Consider the following 19,696-nt stretch of genomic DNA (forward strand, 5'->3'; position numbering starts at 1 on the left):
GTTTGTGTGTGTGTGTGTGTGTGTGTGTGTGTGTGTGTGTATTATCCAGAGTCCAGAACCTATAGTTTGTGCACTGATATAAAGAGCGGTGAGACAATGACACAACATAATAATAGTATTAGAACACTTTATGTTATGTAGCAGCCATCAGCGGAGTTAGTGCAAAGATTATATTCCACTTGATCTGGAACTAATAGCAGAAAGCTATTAAAATACCAGGGCTGTTCTCTTAGTTCCTCCAGTAATGAGAAACTGTATGGTAGAGGTTTAATTGGATTCTATTAATAATTTGGGGATTTTTCATGTTAACAAAGGCAACACTTCCATTACGCTGTATCATTCCAAACCAAAGAGAGCTTCAAATGGGTTTATAGGACAGTTTAAAAGTAGGTAAAAGCACTCAAGTTACATTCACTAAATACATCTTTGGATCATGTTACTTTTAAACCATATACAGTTAAGGCCAAATGTATTCATACCCATGCCAAATATTGAGCCACAGTGAATTATTATTTGACCAATAGGATTCTTCTGGCTGGAAATGACAAAAACAAATGACAAAACATGGTAAGACATTGTGCTGGAGATACAAATGAACAACATAACTATTTTTTATTAAAAAAATATATGAAAATGCCATGTCCAACATTGTACATACCCCATTATACATACCCCCCATTATACATACCCCATTCTTGCAATCTTTTTTGAAAATGCAAGTGTCTATGCCATTTAATATGGTCTTATTTCCACCATGAGACAGCATTCTAATCACCTATAAATTGAGAACAGCTGAACAGCAGTAGTTCTCTTGTCAGTTACTTGTCATGGCTAAAAACAGAAATAGTTATGTTATTCATTTGTATTTTCAGCACAATGTCTTACCGTGTTTTGTCACTTGTTTACGTTATTTCCAGCCAGAAGAAACCTTACTGGTCAAATAAAAATTCACTATGGCTCAAAATTTGGCATGGGTATGAATACTTTAGGGCTTAACTGTATAACCTATATAGCAGCTTACATCCTGGATCAGCGGTTGGAAGACATTCTGTTGGAATACAACATGGCCTCCAATGATAAACATCTCTATTTCTGTACTAACAAACCTCACAGAATCAGGAATATCAGTTATTTTATTTGTAGAATATTTTGTCATCTTCTAATGTTCTGTTGGTTTTATTTTTTTGAATGTATGTGTTTGATTGATTTGATTTTGGACATCCCAGAAAAACAGAATGCCTTGTTGCTAGGCTTTCATCCCTTCTAATGGGCCATGAGTGAAACCCTGGGGTATATCACTATAACAACCACACACTGCGTACTGCTTGGTAGGTAGCCTTGAGCTTGGTCCTGAAATGTGTGACTTAAAAATGAAAGGAAGGTAACAAGGAGGGAAAACTAGAAAAGAAGGGATCCCCTTATTTGCATAGATTAGGTAAGTCTAGCACAAGCCAACTTTTCTCCTTCTGAAAGAGAAGTTACATCTATAGTTGTAATTTATTTATTTTCCAATTAATCAGAGGGGGCTGATGTCAGCCATATGAGACATCCTCCAGCCATATTGTTTACCACTGTGTGATCCACTGTGTGATCCAGGTTCCTCATTTTATTTGAATTGAGTGGATTGCCTAGACAAAAAACTATTTCACTCTCCAATCGACTTTCTAGAACTATCTTGAATGGCATTTTGATTGCTGCATGTCCAGGAATGTCTCAAAAGCCTCATCAAACAAATAATATCTTAAACTTCTCATTATCATTTGAATGAACTCATGTTATTTCAGCCTTTCCCACAGTTTGATTATGGTCACTATCATGAATGGGTCCTAAGTAACTTTTTACAACCATGTTTTTAATCGGGATAATCCAAAAGACAGAATAGACCTCAAAATTAAATGAAACGTAAACAAATACTGGAACTAGTTATTTTATTATACACTAAGATTCATGCACTGCACTTTACAAACACACATATTGTTCAATAAAGTAAGAAAAATAATGGACACAAAATATAATTTATACACATTTACAGAATTTACAAATAAACACTAAAGCTGTCAGTAACTGTTGTACCAAGGGTGGAATTCAGTAAATTGAGTTATAATGACTATTTCCAGTGTTGCCTACAGATCCATGGCAATACAATACTGTTGATAATCATTGTAAAGTTAAAGTAAATAACCATTTACTACGGCTTTACAGAGGTAGTGAGTGCGCAGCTGGAATGTAAACTATCAGATCAGATATTTTATGTTGTGTTTGTCATGAAAAGTGCAAACAGTTTGTTGACAAAAGAAATCCACTTGAACATATTTTTAGGAAGTAAATATGCTCCACTACACCTGTTAGTCACAGATGGAACGGATGGAAATGCAAACAGGGATCTGGATGCCGATGCAGCCTTGGTTTGGGACTCAATTCCAAAGGCCTTGGTCTGGATCAGGGTCAGTCTAGATGGGTTTGGGTCACAAGAGTAGTGCTGCACACTACTGATCTGGGTCTAGAGGGATCCATCAGGACCACCTCCTTCCCCCTTCTTTCTTCACTCCGGCTCTACATCACTCCCAGCATGTTCCCCATCACCAATGACATCAGAGACCCGATGATGACAATGATGCTGTTGTAGATGGGTCCGCTGGACGCTCCGTAGTAATACTCCATATCCCCAGAGCCTTCTGGTCCTTCATAGCCAACAGGCCTGGGGCCATAACCTCCAGCTCTGGGGTACCCCCCATATCCTCCCCCATATCCTCCCCCATATCCTCCCCCATACCCTCCCCCATACCCTCCGTAGCCACCTCCATACATCCCATACCCTCCTCCATAGCCAGGGCGACTCAGGGCACTGCCCAGCACTGCTCCCCCCAGGGCCCCAGCAGCAGCAGCTCCGGCCATCTTCCCGACACTGGAGCCTCCGCTTTGGGCAGGCATCGGTCGGTATGCCTGTCCACTTGAGGAAGGCACCGGTCGGTATCCCGTGCCTCCCCCTTGACGAGGGTAACCCCCAACTCCTCCACGGCTACTACCTCCCCACCCCCCACCACGGCCGAAGCTCCCACCACGACGAGCCGCGGACGCTGGGCACAGCGTTGATAGAAGCAACAGGCAGGTTCCCAGGTTGAGGAAAAGTGAACTACAGCCAACCATAATCATTCCCTGTGAAGACAAGAGCATTGAGTTTTCTATCCCACATTTCCACTCTGGGCAAAACAAACTAACTACTATAACTAAAAGTGTCATAAATAAAATCCATGGAAGATTTAGCAAAGGGAGGACATTTGGTCCTCACAAACAAAAAAAGGCTATTTTAGGAGTAGAAGTTAGAAGGTTAGGGTTAAAATTAGGGTTATATATTGAGAGTAGGTATAGGATTAGGGTTTTGAGGGTCAGGGACATGTTTTTATTAATGATAATCAATTGTTGTTCCTTACAAGTAAAGTGACACCAACACGTGTGTCTGTGTGTATAGATGGACGCCCATTACAGTCAAGTGACACAAACATGTGTGTCTGTGTGTATAGATGGACGCCCATTACAGTAAAGTGACACCAACATGTGTGTATAGATGGACACCCATTACAGTAAAGTGACACTGTGTGTCTGTGTGTATAGACGGACTCCCACTACAGCTGATCCAGTTTCAAATTGGTTTCTACCACAAGGGAAAACTAATCCCATATCAATGCTAAATCTGTCTCCAGCCATTAGATGACACAGTGACGTAATGCCCGTATCCATCAGCAAATCTGGCCAGTCTGTCCGGTGATTAGTATGGTAGAACACAACATACATACACCAACACACTTAATGCCCTCGTAATCTGCAGGCTTTGTGAATGTTCTCAGCAAGGGTTATTTTTGCCCTAGAGGCAAATTAAGAGCAGGACAAAGTGAGCGCCAGTTGCTAATCCAGCTTTGTCAGAAAAGTGTTACACAAGAGCAGTGAGGAGTCACCACACTGGTAACAATTTGGTATCAACTTTCATTTGAGTCTAATCCCAGGACGATCTATGAAAAACAACAAGGATTCAAGGGGAGACCTTTTATAGTAAAAAATGTGGGATTCAAATCTGTCAGTGAGAGTTAGCAATAATCCTTGTAAACACAGATACATTTCCCCCAAGTTCAGGAGTTCATCACTCCTGAGTTCATCATAACATAACACAATCTTTAAGATACTTTACTGGGAGTTTTTTCCACAAGAGTAATATTTCAATGTTTTTAAATTCTTGTTTAGTCTTTCAGTATCAATGTGGATTTTTAACAAAAACAAGTCACAAATGTTGGGGGTAGTTATGATACATTGTTAATTCAGGGAATTCTGCTAATATTGTAAAAAATACATATATATGTTATACATATCCTCAAAAGTGGTCAAATGTGAATCATGTCGGAGTGATTTTGACCTGATAGGCACATCACATCCTGTGGGAGATGTAGTTTTCAACTGTAATAACAAAAGTCTGTTTGGGTATTTTGTTTTTAAATATCAGATAACATTATCTGTGTCCATGGTAATGATGGTGATGTTGTATTGAAATGACCCCAGTTGAGAATGTATGTGAAATATGGTTCGTTTACTTAAGTACCCTATCATAAGAACAATAACAATCACACAATTTAAAAACATAATTTCTCTTTTCTTACATTCAACCTCTTTAGCACAGTAATCTAGTATGTCTTAAATAAGATCTTAAAATCTGGCTATCCTCATTCCTCTCGTTACATCACACACAGCATTGCAGTGTAATCTGTATCCTCAGATTCAAGGCTATACTTATCCTTTAGCCTTTAGAATAATCCCACACAGTAACTTTCCAGTTGCAAAGATTACCTACTGTGTTATGTTGGGATTAATTTAGAATATAGAGTTATGTTCTAGTTAGTTCAAAAAGTACTAAAACTTCATTTCGGTTAATTCTGAACACTTCAAGAACTTAAAGGGGCAATATGTATGAATTTTGTTGTACTGCGAGTATAAACACAACCAAAAATTACCAGAAGAAATCTGCAGTTGTTTTATACAAATGTTTGAAATAATACAGCAATGGGAAAACTTAAGAGACCACTGCACCTATTTCTTTCCTTTCCAAAAAAGTTGAAAAGGAAAGTTTTGAGCGAGGAACAGAAGCTTTCAATTTGCAGTGGTCTCTTAATTTTAACCCTTCTGTTCCTCACTCAAAACCTTCCTTTTCGACTTTTTCGGAAAGGAAAGAAAAAGGTGTAGTGGTTTCTTAATTTTTTTCCAGAGCTGTATTTTTTTCTGCAAAACTGATCCAAGTGCCTAAGACACTCCATATTTAAACGGTGTCGCTGTTCTGTCTGTCTATCAGATTTTGTTGACATTCTATTTAGAAACTTTTATCCTCCCCACTCTGGACACTAATGCTATTCTGGTTTTGTTCATTAAGGTTGAGGAGGAGACAGGTTGTGTTATTCTTTAGAGGCAGGATTCTACACAGTGGCCCTTTAACTCCTGGCACATCTAGAACTCTTCAAATTCTCATTCCAACAAAAGCAGATGTCAAATAAAAAATATTACTTTTCATTCACTTGCTTTGGATGAGTTTTGACTGATGTCAGTTGCCTCTTAATGACTCTGTTTTTACTGTGTACCAGTGTTAGGAATGTTACTTTGAAAAACAACAAATTACTGGCACGCTGACTTAAGTTCAATAAAACTAAATCTACCTGTAAAACAAATATAATTGACTTCACTGATGTTCTTTAATACAAAAGAGTTTATTGCATCCAAAGCAATTATAGGTTCCAAAAACAAGTTCCAAAAACAGATTACTTTGGTGTCACTTTGACTAAACAAGCTGGTTTGAGACCAAAAAAAGAAGGGCTTGTTATTGTCTGCTTCACTCTTGTTTTATTTTCCTTACCAAAAAAAGTTGTGTAGCTCCATTAGTTAACAACACCACTACATGGAAACATAATTTGATTAAAGTTATTAACTACTAAAAAACAGCCGTCATGTGAATCATTTTCAAATACTACTAATTTCAACTATTGCAATAGTTTACATACATAGGTAGTTCTCTACTCACAATTATTGTTGTTTATTAACTTTGCATGGATGCCAGGTAGCTTTTGGTAAGCATTTACAGAAGTCTAGATCAGGGCTGAATTCAATCTAAACCACATTGCAATATTTACGCAGTGAATGATTGCATTAAACCATGAACTTCGCTATGGCCGGTTAAAATTAATCCCATTCAAATCTTCAGACAAAAATTTGATCACTCTGCAAATAAACAAAATGTTAAATAACAATAATGACACTGCAGTAAGCTACATCAATAACACAGAAAAGTACATATAACAATGTTTTTTTTTAAATGTATATTCCAATACAAGCCCCAAGAGAAAAGCAGTAGTGAGTTAAACTCCTACCTGTAGAAGTTGACCAAGATGTGCAGAAATTCCAAGACGGGTTTGTGGATTTTTTTGTCTTCCTCTGTTGTCACTTTGTCTGCTCTTTTTATGTGAGTCCTGTGACGTTGATGGTCTCAGACAGGTAGAAGGGATTTTTCTCTGACTTCCTCATTGGCTGAATGGGAAAAACAGTGACATCCATCCTTACTAACACTGTAAATAAGCCCCGCCCCACCAACATAGTACAGACAGTAACACCTGCACCTTTTACAGTAGCTGTACACCTAGCCAGAGATGACCTGTGAGTGTTAGAGGATGATTCAGCCGGCAGTTACTGTAAGCTTCTTAGCACACCAAAACTAAAGACAGAAATACTCCTGAGTTATATCACACCACTTTGATTTAAAGTATTATACAACCAAGAAATCTGGTTACACACTGATGTATTACACTACAAAGATGAACTGGCTACCTACAGAACCAAAAAGATTTACAGACCACATTTCCTTCAAGATATTAGTACAGACCACATATTCTTCAAGGTATTTATTAAATAATAGTCACTGTTATAAAAAAATGTATCCAAATAGTGGCATGTCTGAAGAGTTTTCCCACACCAACAAAAAGCACTCAGTCATAATATAACAATGAAACATTACAACTATAATAGTATCAAGTCAATGTGTCAGTACTGAAAGAGATGTAGAAACTGAAAAGCACACCTGCAGGAACCATGCACACACGCGCAGACAATATACAGCAATGTTTTAAAAGTGGAGAGAAGATATATGTTATAAAATTGTGGTACCAAGATCTCAAAATAAGGTATTCAGGCGCACGCACACACGTGGACGCACAAACTCATGCACACACAAAACATTCCTCATTTGAGCCACTCTAGTTGATCCTTCATCTACATAATTCACAATCTAAAGGAGCTCTGGTCATCTCTTGTGCTTTAGCCTCCAGGTCATCTCACATCACGTGATTAAAAGCCTGGAATATCCCTGGATTATAACAACACACAGGAAATAGAAATCCTCACGTTTTTCACATTCCACTTGAACAGGTTAAGGGACGTTTTTTTTAATCAACCGTGGCAACAATCATGAAATGACATTACAATATACGTCTCTGTAGTCACACTGCCATGTTTCAGCATCACATCCACTGTCCCAGGACAGGAGTCATTCAACCCCCTCACTGACTGGCTGGTTGGCATCTATAGTGGAATATCACCGTGTATCTAAGGCAGGTTCTGGTCAGGAGAGAGGTGGAGTACAAGGTGACACTGAATGGTCAAAAATAAAATCAGAAAATGTTTACAGAGACAGAGAGTTCCTTCTTACTCCATAGAACTAAAAACGATGAGTAGGCCAACATAGAGGGACAGATGCGCTTAAAAAGTATTGTGCATTCTTAGTGGGGTTTTTAAGACATGTATATGATGTGGCAGGCTCAGTGCTCCACATGGATCCATATGAAAAGTGCCAGACTTAGTTTCATTAATAAGACCTTAATTCTAAACCATTATTATTGCTGACATGGTACAGTTAATATGAGGACAGAGCGACAGAGTTGCGGGTATGTCAGAGGGACTGGGATTGCAAGGACATAATTACTGTTCGTGGCATGAGCAGAAAGAGCTGGCACAATGTTTTAAAATGAGCCCAACCTCAACTGAGGAAAGTACCACCCAACCCAGCTCAAACAACGACAATGTCCCTGAAAGCCTCTCCTTCGGGTGGTTCTCGGTCACTCCCGTTTAGTGCTTGGACCAGAGTCTGGACGGAGGATGGAAGATAAGGATGTCGGAGAGGTTTTGGGAAGATCTAGGGGTCACTCCCTACATTAAGTCACATACAGGTAGTTTCTTCAGGAAGACAACGCAGCTGCTTCTCAATGATACACCGCAGATATGTGTACCTACAGAGACCAGACAGGGTGAACGAGACAAGAAAATATAATATAAATACACAGTTCGGCATACAATAAATTTCAGCTTTTCAAAAGTAATGTATTTGCACCCTGTACATATACCTGGTCCTAAGTTTCTGGACCTCACGGTCTTCTTCTTCCTTCAGCTTAGTGATGAAGCTCTGCAGCACTGGCATCTCAAACTTAATATACTGTGCCACCTGGTGTGGAGGAGGGAGAAATGCATTTACAAATATTGACCGGACCTCAACCAGCCATTGGCCATTGTTAAGGACAGCTTGGATTGGCTTGGCTTGCAGACCCCTAAGCAGTTTAACTTGTTTAGCTTTAACTAATGGTTTTGGTTTGAGTCCTGACCGTAAAAATTGCTACTTTAATGTAAGTCTAGTGTCTCAACAGCCCACTCCAGATTCCATTGAACTTTCAATAGAAATGCAGACCGGCAGAGTATTCCATTCTAAGGGTGTGATTTAGTTAACGGATACTGAGAAGTGGAGAATCATTTGGCAGTTACAGGGTGGTCTGTGGGTGTGGAATAATTTGGCAGTCTTACATCATAGGTGACTTCTTCTCCCAGGTCCTGCTCCATCAGGAAGATTCTGCTGACCTGTTCACACGGACCCTGAAGAACACGCATCACCAGGGGGTAATCACTGCGCTTCAGCTGCACACGCTCTAAAAAACAACAACAAATCGACACGGACACTGCTCACTTCAGCGTCACAGTCTTTTACGGAAAGAAACTCAGCAAGCACACATACTCCCTTACCCCCACTTGTGTGTACAAGATACAGTGCAAAGTCATCTGGGCTGTTCTCAATCTTGAACTTGTTAAGTAGCACTCGCAGCACCTGGGGCGTGGTCATACAACTGTTGATCCGCACGTTAGTCACAGAACCATAAGCTGGAGTGAAGACAGCAGTCTGCAGGGGTGATGGAGCAGGGAGAAAGGGAGAACATTGCTTTTTGTGTAGTTGTAGTATTATGGTGGATGTGTTTGTGTGTGTGCGCATGCACATACCTTGTGATTGTAGAAGTGTCCATTGATGGAAAAGCGGTGCCGTCTTATCCTTCTCTGGTCACTAGGCGACCGCCGCTGGCCCCGCCTTAGAACGCCGGCATCGCTTTTTGTCCTCAGCAGCTGGGCGGAGCTCTCATATTCCTCTGTCCAATCAGAGGACAGATACGGAAAAGTAAGAGACAGATAATGAAATTCCTAACGATTCCACAACTTCACTCGAGTCGTTTAGGATATATTGTGTTGAACAAGCATGCCCATCTGAGGTAGGACAAATAATTGGATTATCAAAAGTTATACACTGACTGTTTTTGATATTATTCTAAAATAAGACCCACCTTCTTCCTCGTCCTCCTTCACAATGCTGTCTTCTGATTGGCTCTCCTGCTCTGTCACTTCTATGGTAGGCAGGGTTTGTTGGGTACTATCTTTGCTATGGACCCAAGGCAAAAATGAATATTCCCACCATTAAATTAAATGCCTAGTGAAACCCACAAAATTGGCCACAGAAATCATAGATTTAAAAGACAAAATGTCTTCCCTTTCAGTTTTTTTTTGTTGAGCATATTTTTGTCACTGTATGTTTTTTGATCTTTAACCATAACCTACAATTTATAAACTGACAATAAGTAAACAAATATTTATTGTATCATATAACATATAAAGTTATACAACACCCAATCCCCACTGTGAAAAGGTTAAAATCAATAAACCCTAAAAGTCAGTACTGGTTGTAAAAAATGACCACCACCAAACGCTCTCCTCAAAGTTTCTCATATCACAGTGGAAGAATGTTGTCCCAGTCTTCACTGCAGAACTGTTTTACCTCAGGGACATTTGTAAGTTTTTATGCATGAACTGCTTGTATCAAGTCCTGCCACAATATCTGAAATAGGTTAAGTTCTGTTCATTGACTAGGCCATTCCAAAACATTTAATAAATGACAGAAATTCTGAGGAAAACTTGCTTGTGTGTATTGTATTCTTGGTGTGCTATATGACCACGGTGCTCTACAGATTCAGCTCACGGGCAGATCATCTGATACCTGACAGACCATCTGTCTTTTAGAATTCTCTGACACGGAGCAGAAGTTATGGATTCTTCAGCGGCGGCAAGTCTCCCATTTCCTAATACAGCAAAACATCATATCACCAAAACCATACTTGACCTTCAGTATTGGGTCAGTTCTGTGGAATTCACTGTATGGTTTTCACAAGATATAACCAGCAATCCACCCATGAGCTGAATCTGAAGCACATCTGGATCATGCTGCAAGACAATAATCCAAAACACACAAGGACGTTCACCTCAGAATATCTCAAAAGCAACACATTTAAAATACTGGAATAGCCTACTACTCAAAGTCCGGACTAGAGATGTTGTAGCAGGACCTGAAATTATCAGTTCATGCTAAAAATACCCAGAACCCAGAATTTTGCTGAATTAAAGCAGTTTTTATGGCAAAGGCCAATATTCTTCCACAGCAATGTGAGAGACTGATTAACAACTACATGAAGGTTTTGGCAGTAGTCATAGAAACTGCAACAGTGCTCCATGGTGTTGTATATATTTTTTGTGTCATGGAATATCTCAGTGAAAAAACAATTTCAACAACATAAAAACTGTAAGTGCCTTGGTTGCTAAAGTGGTGCGCACCTTCATAATAGGTGTTTTAACTGAGTCCAGATTTAAAAATCACATTACTAATCATGTACAAAGGTAAATTGCTGTCACCAGACATCAAATGAAGTGATTCGGATTACACCTAAATAAAATCAGCTATTCTTGTAGGAATCCTTGAAGGTTTCTTACTTCAGAGATAGCCACGGTCCACAAGGAGCTAACAAAAGACATACAGGACTTTATTGTAGAAAGTATTATGGCACCACCAGGATACTGCAGATCAGAACGTCCCTCCAGAATTTAAAGACTTTCACTCATCAAATGTAATACACAGTAGGTCATATTTGACAAATATGGAAACACTGGGCAGTTACTTTCACAGGCTGACTAATGACACATTATCTGCTCTTCAAAGTAATACAACATCAATCATGTGGACAGTGGAACAGTGAAATATGGTCTCTATGTAATCAGACTGGAGACAAGACAGGGCCAAAGTGGATTAGGAAGGCTTGGCAGTGGATGGGCATCATATTTTATGATTATAAGGTTACACAAATACTTTATTATTAGTAAAGAACTGATTTGTTTAATCTTTACAGGACCACAACATGGCTCCACTAATAACAAAATCTGCAATTCACTGAAATGCGTTGCCTTCTATATTGCCTGTAAGTGTTGTTGGTATGGTTACCAGAGCTCACTCAGTTCCTACCTCTGATTATCCAGAGCACAGCCGGAGTGCCAGGATGTAGAGGAGGGAGGAGGTCTGATTCGCTCGTGATCATCTTGCATCTGCAATCTGATAGGTCGACGCAGGCCCCAGGAGATATTCAGCAAACCTTCCACTATCAGCTCACCTTCTTCCTGTAGAAACAGTTACCATGATCAATACGCATAGAGACACACACACACGCACAGTTATTACCCCTTTAAAATTTTAAAATTAGGATGCAAATATCAGACATTGTTTGACTGTAATTGGCAACAATGAAAACACACATACTTCTCTGTGTCTCAACTGGAGGTTCTGCCCTTCATAATAAAGGTTATAGGTTTTGAGGTGGGAGAGGACTGTTGCCCTGAAAACAAAAGGACAGCCATCAAAAACCACCGTTCCATACATTTTTATAATGATCTGTGTGTGTGTGTGTTTGTGTCTTACTTGCTGATGAACTTGTTGTCTCCGATCTGAACCCCGTCCTGCATGTTATCCATTCAGTCAGCATGAGAAGAACTAGAGCGAGAGAGACACAGAGAGAGGGGGGTGTAAATGACGGTCAAACCTTTATCTAGAGGATGGCAGGTACCAGTCTAGGTATTAGAAGAATGCCAGAGAGATGTCAGAGTTTGTCTAGATACTAGGAAACAGCCAGAGAGATGTCAGAGTTTGTCTAGATACTAGGAAACAGCCAGAGAGAGGCCAGTGTTTGTCTAGATACTAGGAAACAGCCAGAGAGAGGCCAGTGTTTGTCTAGATACTAAGAAACAGCCAGAGAGAGGCCAGTGTTTGTCTAGATACTAGGAAACAGCCAGAGAGAGGCCAGTGTTTGTCAAGATACTAGGAAACAGCCAGAAAGAGGCCAGTGTTTGTCTAGATACTAGGAAACAGCCAGAGAGAGGCCAGTGTTTGTCTAGATACTAGGAAACAGCCAGAGAGAGACCAGTGTCAGTCTAGAGACAAGTAGACAGCCAGAGGGAGTATGTGTAAGGGGAGGAGAAATGGGGAAGAGGGTAGACAACACAGTGGATAGACATTAGACAAGGATGCAATGTAGAGAGAGAGTGAGAGAGAGGGGAGGGGAAGACAGAGAGAGAGGACTCCTACGGGTCTCATGACACCACATGATCGACCTAAAGCAGCAATTCACCCCACATGGCCACAGAAAGGCAGAGGCAGGAAGTGGGTGGGGTGGACAGGGTAGACTATGATTAGAGGAAGAATAAGATGCAGAAAGGATTGGAGAAGATAGAAAGAGAAATACCAGACAGACTGAGGGATAACAATGATTGCAGAACTGTTTGAGATAACACTATCTCAGTTAGTTGGCCAGACAGTTTCCTTGCAGAGATAATGTTATGCTCCCTGTTATGACAGAGCAGTTCAGTTTTAAATGGCTGTGGGTAATTTCTACTTCCTGGTGCGGTTCAACAAATTGTGAGGCGAGTCTCTGTCTAAGACTGAGTCAACAGGAATTGGATCAGTAAGGGTAAGATGCAGCAAGACAACTGAGCAACACAAGCTCTCTCTCTTCCTCTTTCCATTTATTTCTTCCAACTTCCCATCTGACTAAAGGACACAAACACACGCGCAGTTGTTGGACTTTTAATTTAACATGGTACACTGCCAGCAACCTTTGATCCAAAGGTTCCTTTCTGCCCAGCTGAAAGGCTGTGTGTGTGTGTGTGTGTGTGTGTGAGTAGCACTGATGCTTCCGGAAGGCCAAGAACAGGTGCAAGGCACATGGGGAACTTCCGAAACACATTATTTCAGTGTACACACAGTGAACACCCTCTGAAACACACACAAAGTCTTGTCCCACAGAATGGCTATGTTCCTTGTATATAAACAGAATTTTATATTTTTTAAGATGAATGTGCACAGTTAAAAAAAATATATTACTTTACACGTACAACAACTTGTACTTCTTCCAGTGTTTTACATTTCAAAAGACTCTTTAGTAGATAATGTATCGTGATTATTGATATCAATAAGGTACATTGTCCCAGCTGTAGTTCCCGTTTATTGGAAGACTTAGAAGTTGCGGTTCACAAAGGACACTGTAAACCCACTCTGCTGCTGTTGTATAAATCTCCTTGGCCTTTTCTTGATCCCTTCCAATAAACATTACTGAAATACCTGCCAATAACAGCCACATCCAACATCAACATTTGGCTGTGTGTGTGTTTGTGGGCATGCAGAAGGCTTACCGTGACAACTGTGTGATCCTGGCAAAACAGGAAAGAGAGATCCACTATCTCTAACGGTATAAAGTAGCTCAAACACACAATATTTGAGTCCTCAACATCCAGTTGAACTGAAGACGAGTGTATGAAGATATTGTTTCCTGTCTGTGGAAGAATGAAAGAATGTTCAGCACTAAGCATGGCTCTTCTGACTTCCGTGGATTGCTATCCAGGGGAGTTACCCAGGGCCTCCGTCTAAAGCTTCTGTTTGTTTGTAGGGGAGAGGGGACGGAGAGGGCACCAGAGAGCGTGGCCGTTAAAGGGTTGGTTTAAAGGATGTTCTCTTCCGTTAATCACTTCCTCCTTCAGAGCTTCTGTCACAGCGGAAACTGACATGGCCACCGTGATATGAGATAGACTTCCTCAATTCATACTAAAGACATGAAATATGATATCACACACACAGCTTTTCTCTGAAAGGCTCACACATATCTTGGGGACAGAAACCCAACTAGAGTGAAGCACAATGATATCATTGGGGAGGTTACTCTTGCATGCAAAATCGCAACTTTTATTTCATGGAATGAACAAAATATAAAACTACAAACTTCAGTTTTGCAAGGGTATCCAACATTTAAGTTTGAATACCCTTGGAGAACTGGTAATATGTACCATTTGTAAAGAAAACATGAGTGAGCAGGCAAAACACTTTTTTATGGGATTCACATTCAACTGTAGGTCATAACAGAATGGAACAATCCTAAAACAAAAAATGACAACAAAGAAAGAAATGAACTGACCCCTGTTCAAAAGTCTGCATACCCTTAGTTCTTAATACTGTGTATTGCCCACTTTAGCATCAATGACAGTCTTTTGTAATAGTTGTCTATGAGGCCCTGACTTCTTGCAGGTGGTATAGCTGCCCATTCATCTTGGCAAAATGCCTCCAGGTCATGCAAAGTCTTTGGTCATCTTGCATGAACCTCACGTTTGAGATCTCAGAGTGGCTCGATGATATTAAGGTCAGGAGACTGTTATGGCCACTCCAGAACCTTCACCTTTTCCTGCTGTAACCACTGGAAGGTCAACTCGGCCTTTTGCTTAGGGTCATTGTCGTGCTGGAAAGTCCAAGAGCGTCCCATGCGCAGCTTTTATGCAGAAAAATGCAAACTGTCTGCCAGTATTTTCTGATAACATGCTGCATTAATCTTGCCATCAATTTTCACAAGATTCCTTGTGCTTTTAGAGCTCACACACCCCCAAAACATCAGCAAACCACCACCATGCTTCACTGTGGAGATGGTATTCTGTTCACTATAGGCCTTGTTGACCCCTCTCCAAACAAAGCGCTTATGGTTGTAACCATAAAGCTCATTTTGGTCTTAACACTCCAAATGACAGTGTGCCAGAAGCTGTGAGGCATGTCAAGGTGTTGTTAGGCATATTGCAACTGAGCTTTTTTGTGGCATTAGACCAGTAAAGGCTTCTTTCTGGCAACTCGAACATGAATCTCATTTTCGTCATATTGTGCTCCTTGAAACAACCATACCCAGAGCAGCCTGTATTTCTCCTGAGGTTACCTGTGGGTTTTTCTTTGTATCCCGAACAATTCTTCTGGCAGTTTTGGCTGAAATCTTTCTTGGCCTACCTGACCTTGGCTTGGTATCAAGAGATCCCCAAATGTTCCACTTTTTAATAAGTGATTGTACTGACTGGCATTTGCAAAGCTTTTGATATCCTTTTCCATATTTGTGAAGTTCCATTACCTTGTTACACAGGTCTTTTGACAGTTATTTTCTGCTCCCCATGGCTCAGTATCTAGCCTGCTCAGTGCATCCACTTGAGAGCTAACAAACCCTTTGACTATTTATACACAGACACTAATTGCAATTTAAAAAGCCACAGGTGTGGGAAATTCAACTTTAATTGCCATTTTCACCTGTGTGTCACCTTGTGAGTCTGTTACAAGGCCACACATTCAAGGGAATGTACACTTTTGATCAGGGCCTATTGGGTGATTTCTGTTATCATTATGATTTAAAAACGAGCCAAACAACTATGTGATAATAAATGGCTTCATATGATCCCTATCCTTAAACAAGAATTTTTTTTTTGCATGATCAGTCACATTTTCAAAATCAATGCCAAAATATCACAATTTCTTCCAGGGTATGCAAACTTATGCACACAATTGTACATATACAGCTCTGGAAAAAACAGAATTAGCAATTTCTCTGGTTTTACTGTTCATATATATGTGTTTGAGTACATTTTTCATTTTGGTTTTATTCTATATTAACTACTGACAACATTACTCCTAAATTCCAAAAAAAGTATTGTCATTTAGAGTATTTACTTGTAGAAAACAACAACTGGACAAAATAACTAAATAAATATGCTTTGTTTTCAGACCTCAAATAATGCAAAGAAAATAAATTCATATTTTGTGGAATAACCCAGATTTTTGCGTCTTGGCATGCTTTCCACCAGTCTGTTACGTTGCTGTGGGTTGACCTTATGCCACTCCTGGCACAAAATTCAAGTAGCTCGGCTTTGTTTGATGGCTTGTGACCATCCATCTTCCTCTTGATCAAATTCCAGAGGTTTTCAGTGGGATTCAGGTCTGGAGATTGGGCTGGCCATGACAGGGTCTTGATCTGGTGCTCCTCCATCCACACATTGATAGACCTGGTTGTGTGGCATGGAGCATTGTCCTGCTGGAAAAATCAATTCTCGGAGTTGGGGAACATTGTCAGAGCAGAAGGAAGCAGGTGTTCTTCCAGGAGAACCTTTTACTTGGCTTGATTCATGCGTCCTTCACAAAGACAAATCTGCCCGATTCCAGCCTTGCTGAAGTATCCCCAGGTCATCACTGATCCTCCACCAAATTTCACAGTGCGAGACACTGTGGCTTGTAGGCCTCTCCAGGTCTCCGTCTAACCATTAGACGACTAGGTGTTGGGCAAAGCTGAAAATTTGACATGTCAGGGAAGATGACCTAACTCCTTTCCTCTACGGTCCAATCTTTACAATCTTTTACAAATATCACCCTGGTTCTTCTTTGCTTCTCATTGATGAAGGGCTTTTTTTCTAGCTTTGGACGACTTCGGCCCTGCCCCTAGGAGCCTCATTCGAACCGTCCTCGCCATGCACTTCACCCCAGCTGCTGTTTGCCATTCTTTTTGTAGGTCACTTGATGTCATCATACGGTTGTTGAGTGACATTCAAATTAGTTGACGGCCATCTCGGTCAGTGGACAGTTGTTTTCGCCCTCTGTCCGTTTGTAGCTTTGTTGTTCCCAATGTCTTGTTCTTATGAAGCACTGTCTTTGAAATTTTGAGGATGGAAGCAACCTGACACTCACTGTATGCCTCTGCCAGTAAAGACAGAATTGAACCTTTCTTTTCCACACTCTAAGATTTTTTTTTCAACTCTTTTGTCATGCTGAATAGTAATTTGTGAAGTACTACTTGCACTGTTTTTGCCATGCAGCTGGTCCTATTGCAAGAGGTTAGTGATGACCCCAGCAGCGGTTTTTATACTTTTCCTTCCTAAATCAGATTTGGTTCAGGTTATCACCTAATCAGTACCTCATTAAGTAAAATGAGGTGTGCCTGTGTTGGAATTTAACAGACACTGGAATGGAATGGTTGCCATACATGTAGAGATGTTGATTTAAGAAATGTGTTTCTCTTTTAGGAGATGTATGGGTGTCTATAGTACCCATTGAAGGGAGTGTCTAACCAAAATAGTGGACATCGAAGTACGAGCATGTAAGAGAAATTAGGTTAATTAAAAGATGAATAAAGATGTGGCTGAACTCTACTTCTGATCTGTCTCTATTCATTTGTATTAATGACTTTCATTTGAACAGGGCCAATATGCAAAAAACACAATCCCCTCGGAAGTGAAGCGTTGCACTAGATTTAACTAACAGCTCATTTACATCTGTATTCTACAACTGTCGAAAACATACACTGACGATTGTTCTGTATGGAATACAAAACAAACTGATCCATGGCCAGACAGGCTTCTCATGTGTTCTGTTTTGAATTCCAGCAGAAGTTATGGATTTTGGGAGAATGTAATCAGTTTGGTTCTGGACAGGAGTCCAAAAATAGCCTCCAGCTTTCCCCTCCCTCTGCATTCCCAAGAATATTCTTCTACTGCCTCATTAACAACAACCACCGCAACCAACCCCGTCTCTCCTCCCTCCCTATGCCTCCATCACTCCTCTAGTTGTCTTAGGAGACTTAGTCTAAACCTAGCTAATTTCCTCCCTGTTTTCACACAAATCTACCAGTAAGCTTTACAGGGATGTAAACCATGCTGGATAATAAACTAATGGTATATTGTTTTACTTCTTATTAAATATCTATTCACACTGGGGTGGTTGTTTCCCTATTTGTCTAGCCCCCTTCCAACCACCTCTATTTAAACTCCTGACACTCTTTTACGACTGAGTTTAGATTTATACCCTTGTGCCTTGTTGGGCTGAATGCTGGACCAAACCATCATGTCCATACTATTTCCTTAACATTGCTGGCTTACTATTGTTCCGATCGGCATAGCAACCTTAAAAACAGAACCAAATCGATTACACAGGGCCAAAGCTTGTGTGTAAGAAGATACCCCTAAAATCTGACTCTCGACAAATTTCATATGACCTTAGGAAGCATAATGTCCCATTAATCACTTAAGATACAGGCAATACATTATAAATTCCCTCACTATAGAGTGGAAAATATTATCTCATGTTTGGAGGTCCACTATCTGAGTCTCTTTGACGTAGCCTACCAGTCCAGTTTGTGTGTGTGAGAAAAGCAAGTTACATATCTGATCGTTATGTAACTTGTCCAGACAGAGAGATTTTAGAGCGTTCTATAGAATAGACATGGTTCTGGACATGGCTAGGTTTCACTTTTGTGCAATAGCGTATTTCTCCACAGCAGTGTCAAACGAATTTAAAACCTCTTACTATTCAGGTATTTCCGATTACTTGAAAACAGTCCGTGTCGTTTGTTGTAATTAGTCACGCACGTATCTTGTCACATGCATTGGCTGTATTTCTAAGCAAATACATAAGAAAGTACATGATTTGTAAGTTAATCGATCGTTAGAGGCATGGCACACTGATGCTGCGAGAAGAGCATACTTACAGAAGATGCTAGTCTGATGATATCCCGAAGCCTCTTTAGAGTGTAGTTATTGTTTATGAACAATCAACTGGGCTTGGTTTTTCTCTGCCACGTTGGGGGCTCGGACAACCGTGCGTCGCGCCGTCTGCTCGTTCCCTGCTTGGTTCACCCTATCCAAGCATTGGAAACTAACACGCGTTGGGGCTGGCGTGCAGGTTGGGTGCGGGAAAAGAGGAGAACCCCATCTGTTGTAGTCCGCCTCTCGCGCTGTAACCAGTAACCAATCAGTGCGCGACCTGCCGCCCCTTTGTTCCCGCGGACTACTACCACTCTGAATTGGTGAATAGGAGGGGGAATCCCACAAACAATACAACCCCCAACACACATGCATAATAGATATCTACAACCTGCCCTCTGCGCATAATACGAGGGATACACATGCCCTCATAGGCCTACTTACTAGAAAGTAAGAGTCGCAATCATCATTTTCAACTGAATATGTCAAGTTCAACATTATAGCTTTTTAAACCTTAATACATAACACTGCAAGTCTGATTTAATGTCCCCTGGTTGCATGGCTGTGGAATCACTTTATTTAAACAGTCAATATGATGTGTAACGAAGGCATTATCGTGTAGCTCTGCTCTCTCTTTCTCTGTCCCACTGTAATCTCTTCTGAAACATCTGCTCCC

At 40.5% G+C, this 19,696-nt stretch overlaps 2 protein-coding genes across 3 annotated transcripts; both read right to left on the reverse strand.

Moving 5' to 3' along the window:
- Positions 1-1,911: 1,911 nt before the first annotated feature.
- On the reverse strand, positions 1,912-19,242 carry rassf2a (Ras association domain family member 2a). 2 transcript variants are annotated; one of them, XM_020052947.3, is made up of 12 exons: positions 19,026-19,242; positions 13,891-14,031; positions 12,125-12,196; positions 11,966-12,041; positions 11,675-11,826; positions 9,675-9,769; positions 9,340-9,482; positions 9,088-9,241; positions 8,872-8,993; positions 8,421-8,518; positions 6,399-8,306; positions 1,912-3,156 (listed from the first exon to the last, which is right to left on the reverse strand). In XM_020052947.3, exons 3-11 carry the CDS (start codon positions 12,175-12,177, stop codon positions 8,237-8,239), a joined length of 963 nt encoding a protein of 320 aa, XP_019908506.1. In that variant the 5' UTR covers positions 12,178-12,196; positions 13,891-14,031; positions 19,026-19,242; the 3' UTR covers positions 1,912-3,156; positions 6,399-8,236. The 2 variants fall into 2 exon arrangements, with proteins under 2 accessions (XP_019908506.1, XP_019908507.1); XM_020052948.3 differs by lacking the exon at positions 13,891-14,031.
- Positions 2,554-3,147, reverse strand: LOC105014319 (acanthoscurrin-2). Its single transcript, XM_034296515.1, has one exon. The coding sequence runs from the start codon at positions 3,145-3,147 to the stop codon at positions 2,554-2,556; it is 594 nt and encodes a 197-aa protein (XP_034152406.1).
- Positions 19,243-19,696: the final 454 nt, after the last annotated feature.

The sequence above is a fragment of the Esox lucius genome, chromosome 13, assembly GCF_011004845.1.
Source record: "Esox lucius isolate fEsoLuc1 chromosome 13, fEsoLuc1.pri, whole genome shotgun sequence".
NCBI classification, from domain to species: Eukaryota; Metazoa; Chordata; class Actinopteri; order Esociformes; family Esocidae; genus Esox; species Esox lucius.

Coding starts and splice junctions, on each gene's coding strand:
- LOC105014319 (XM_034296515.1), bottom strand. CDS start 3,147: ATGGTTGGCTGTAGTTCACTTTTCCTCAACCTGGGAACCTGCCTGTTG.
- rassf2a (XM_020052948.3), bottom strand. CDS start 12,177: ATGGATAACATGCAGGACGGGGTTCAGATCGGAGACAACAAGTTCATC. Junction 9,242..9,339: donor GACACTTCTACAATCACAAG/GTATGTGCATGC, acceptor TCACCCCTGCAG/ACTGCTGTCTTCACTCCAGC. Junction 8,519..8,871: donor GAGAAGAAGTCACCTATGAT/GTAAGACTGCCA, acceptor CCTCCACACCAG/GTGGCACAGTATATTAAGTT.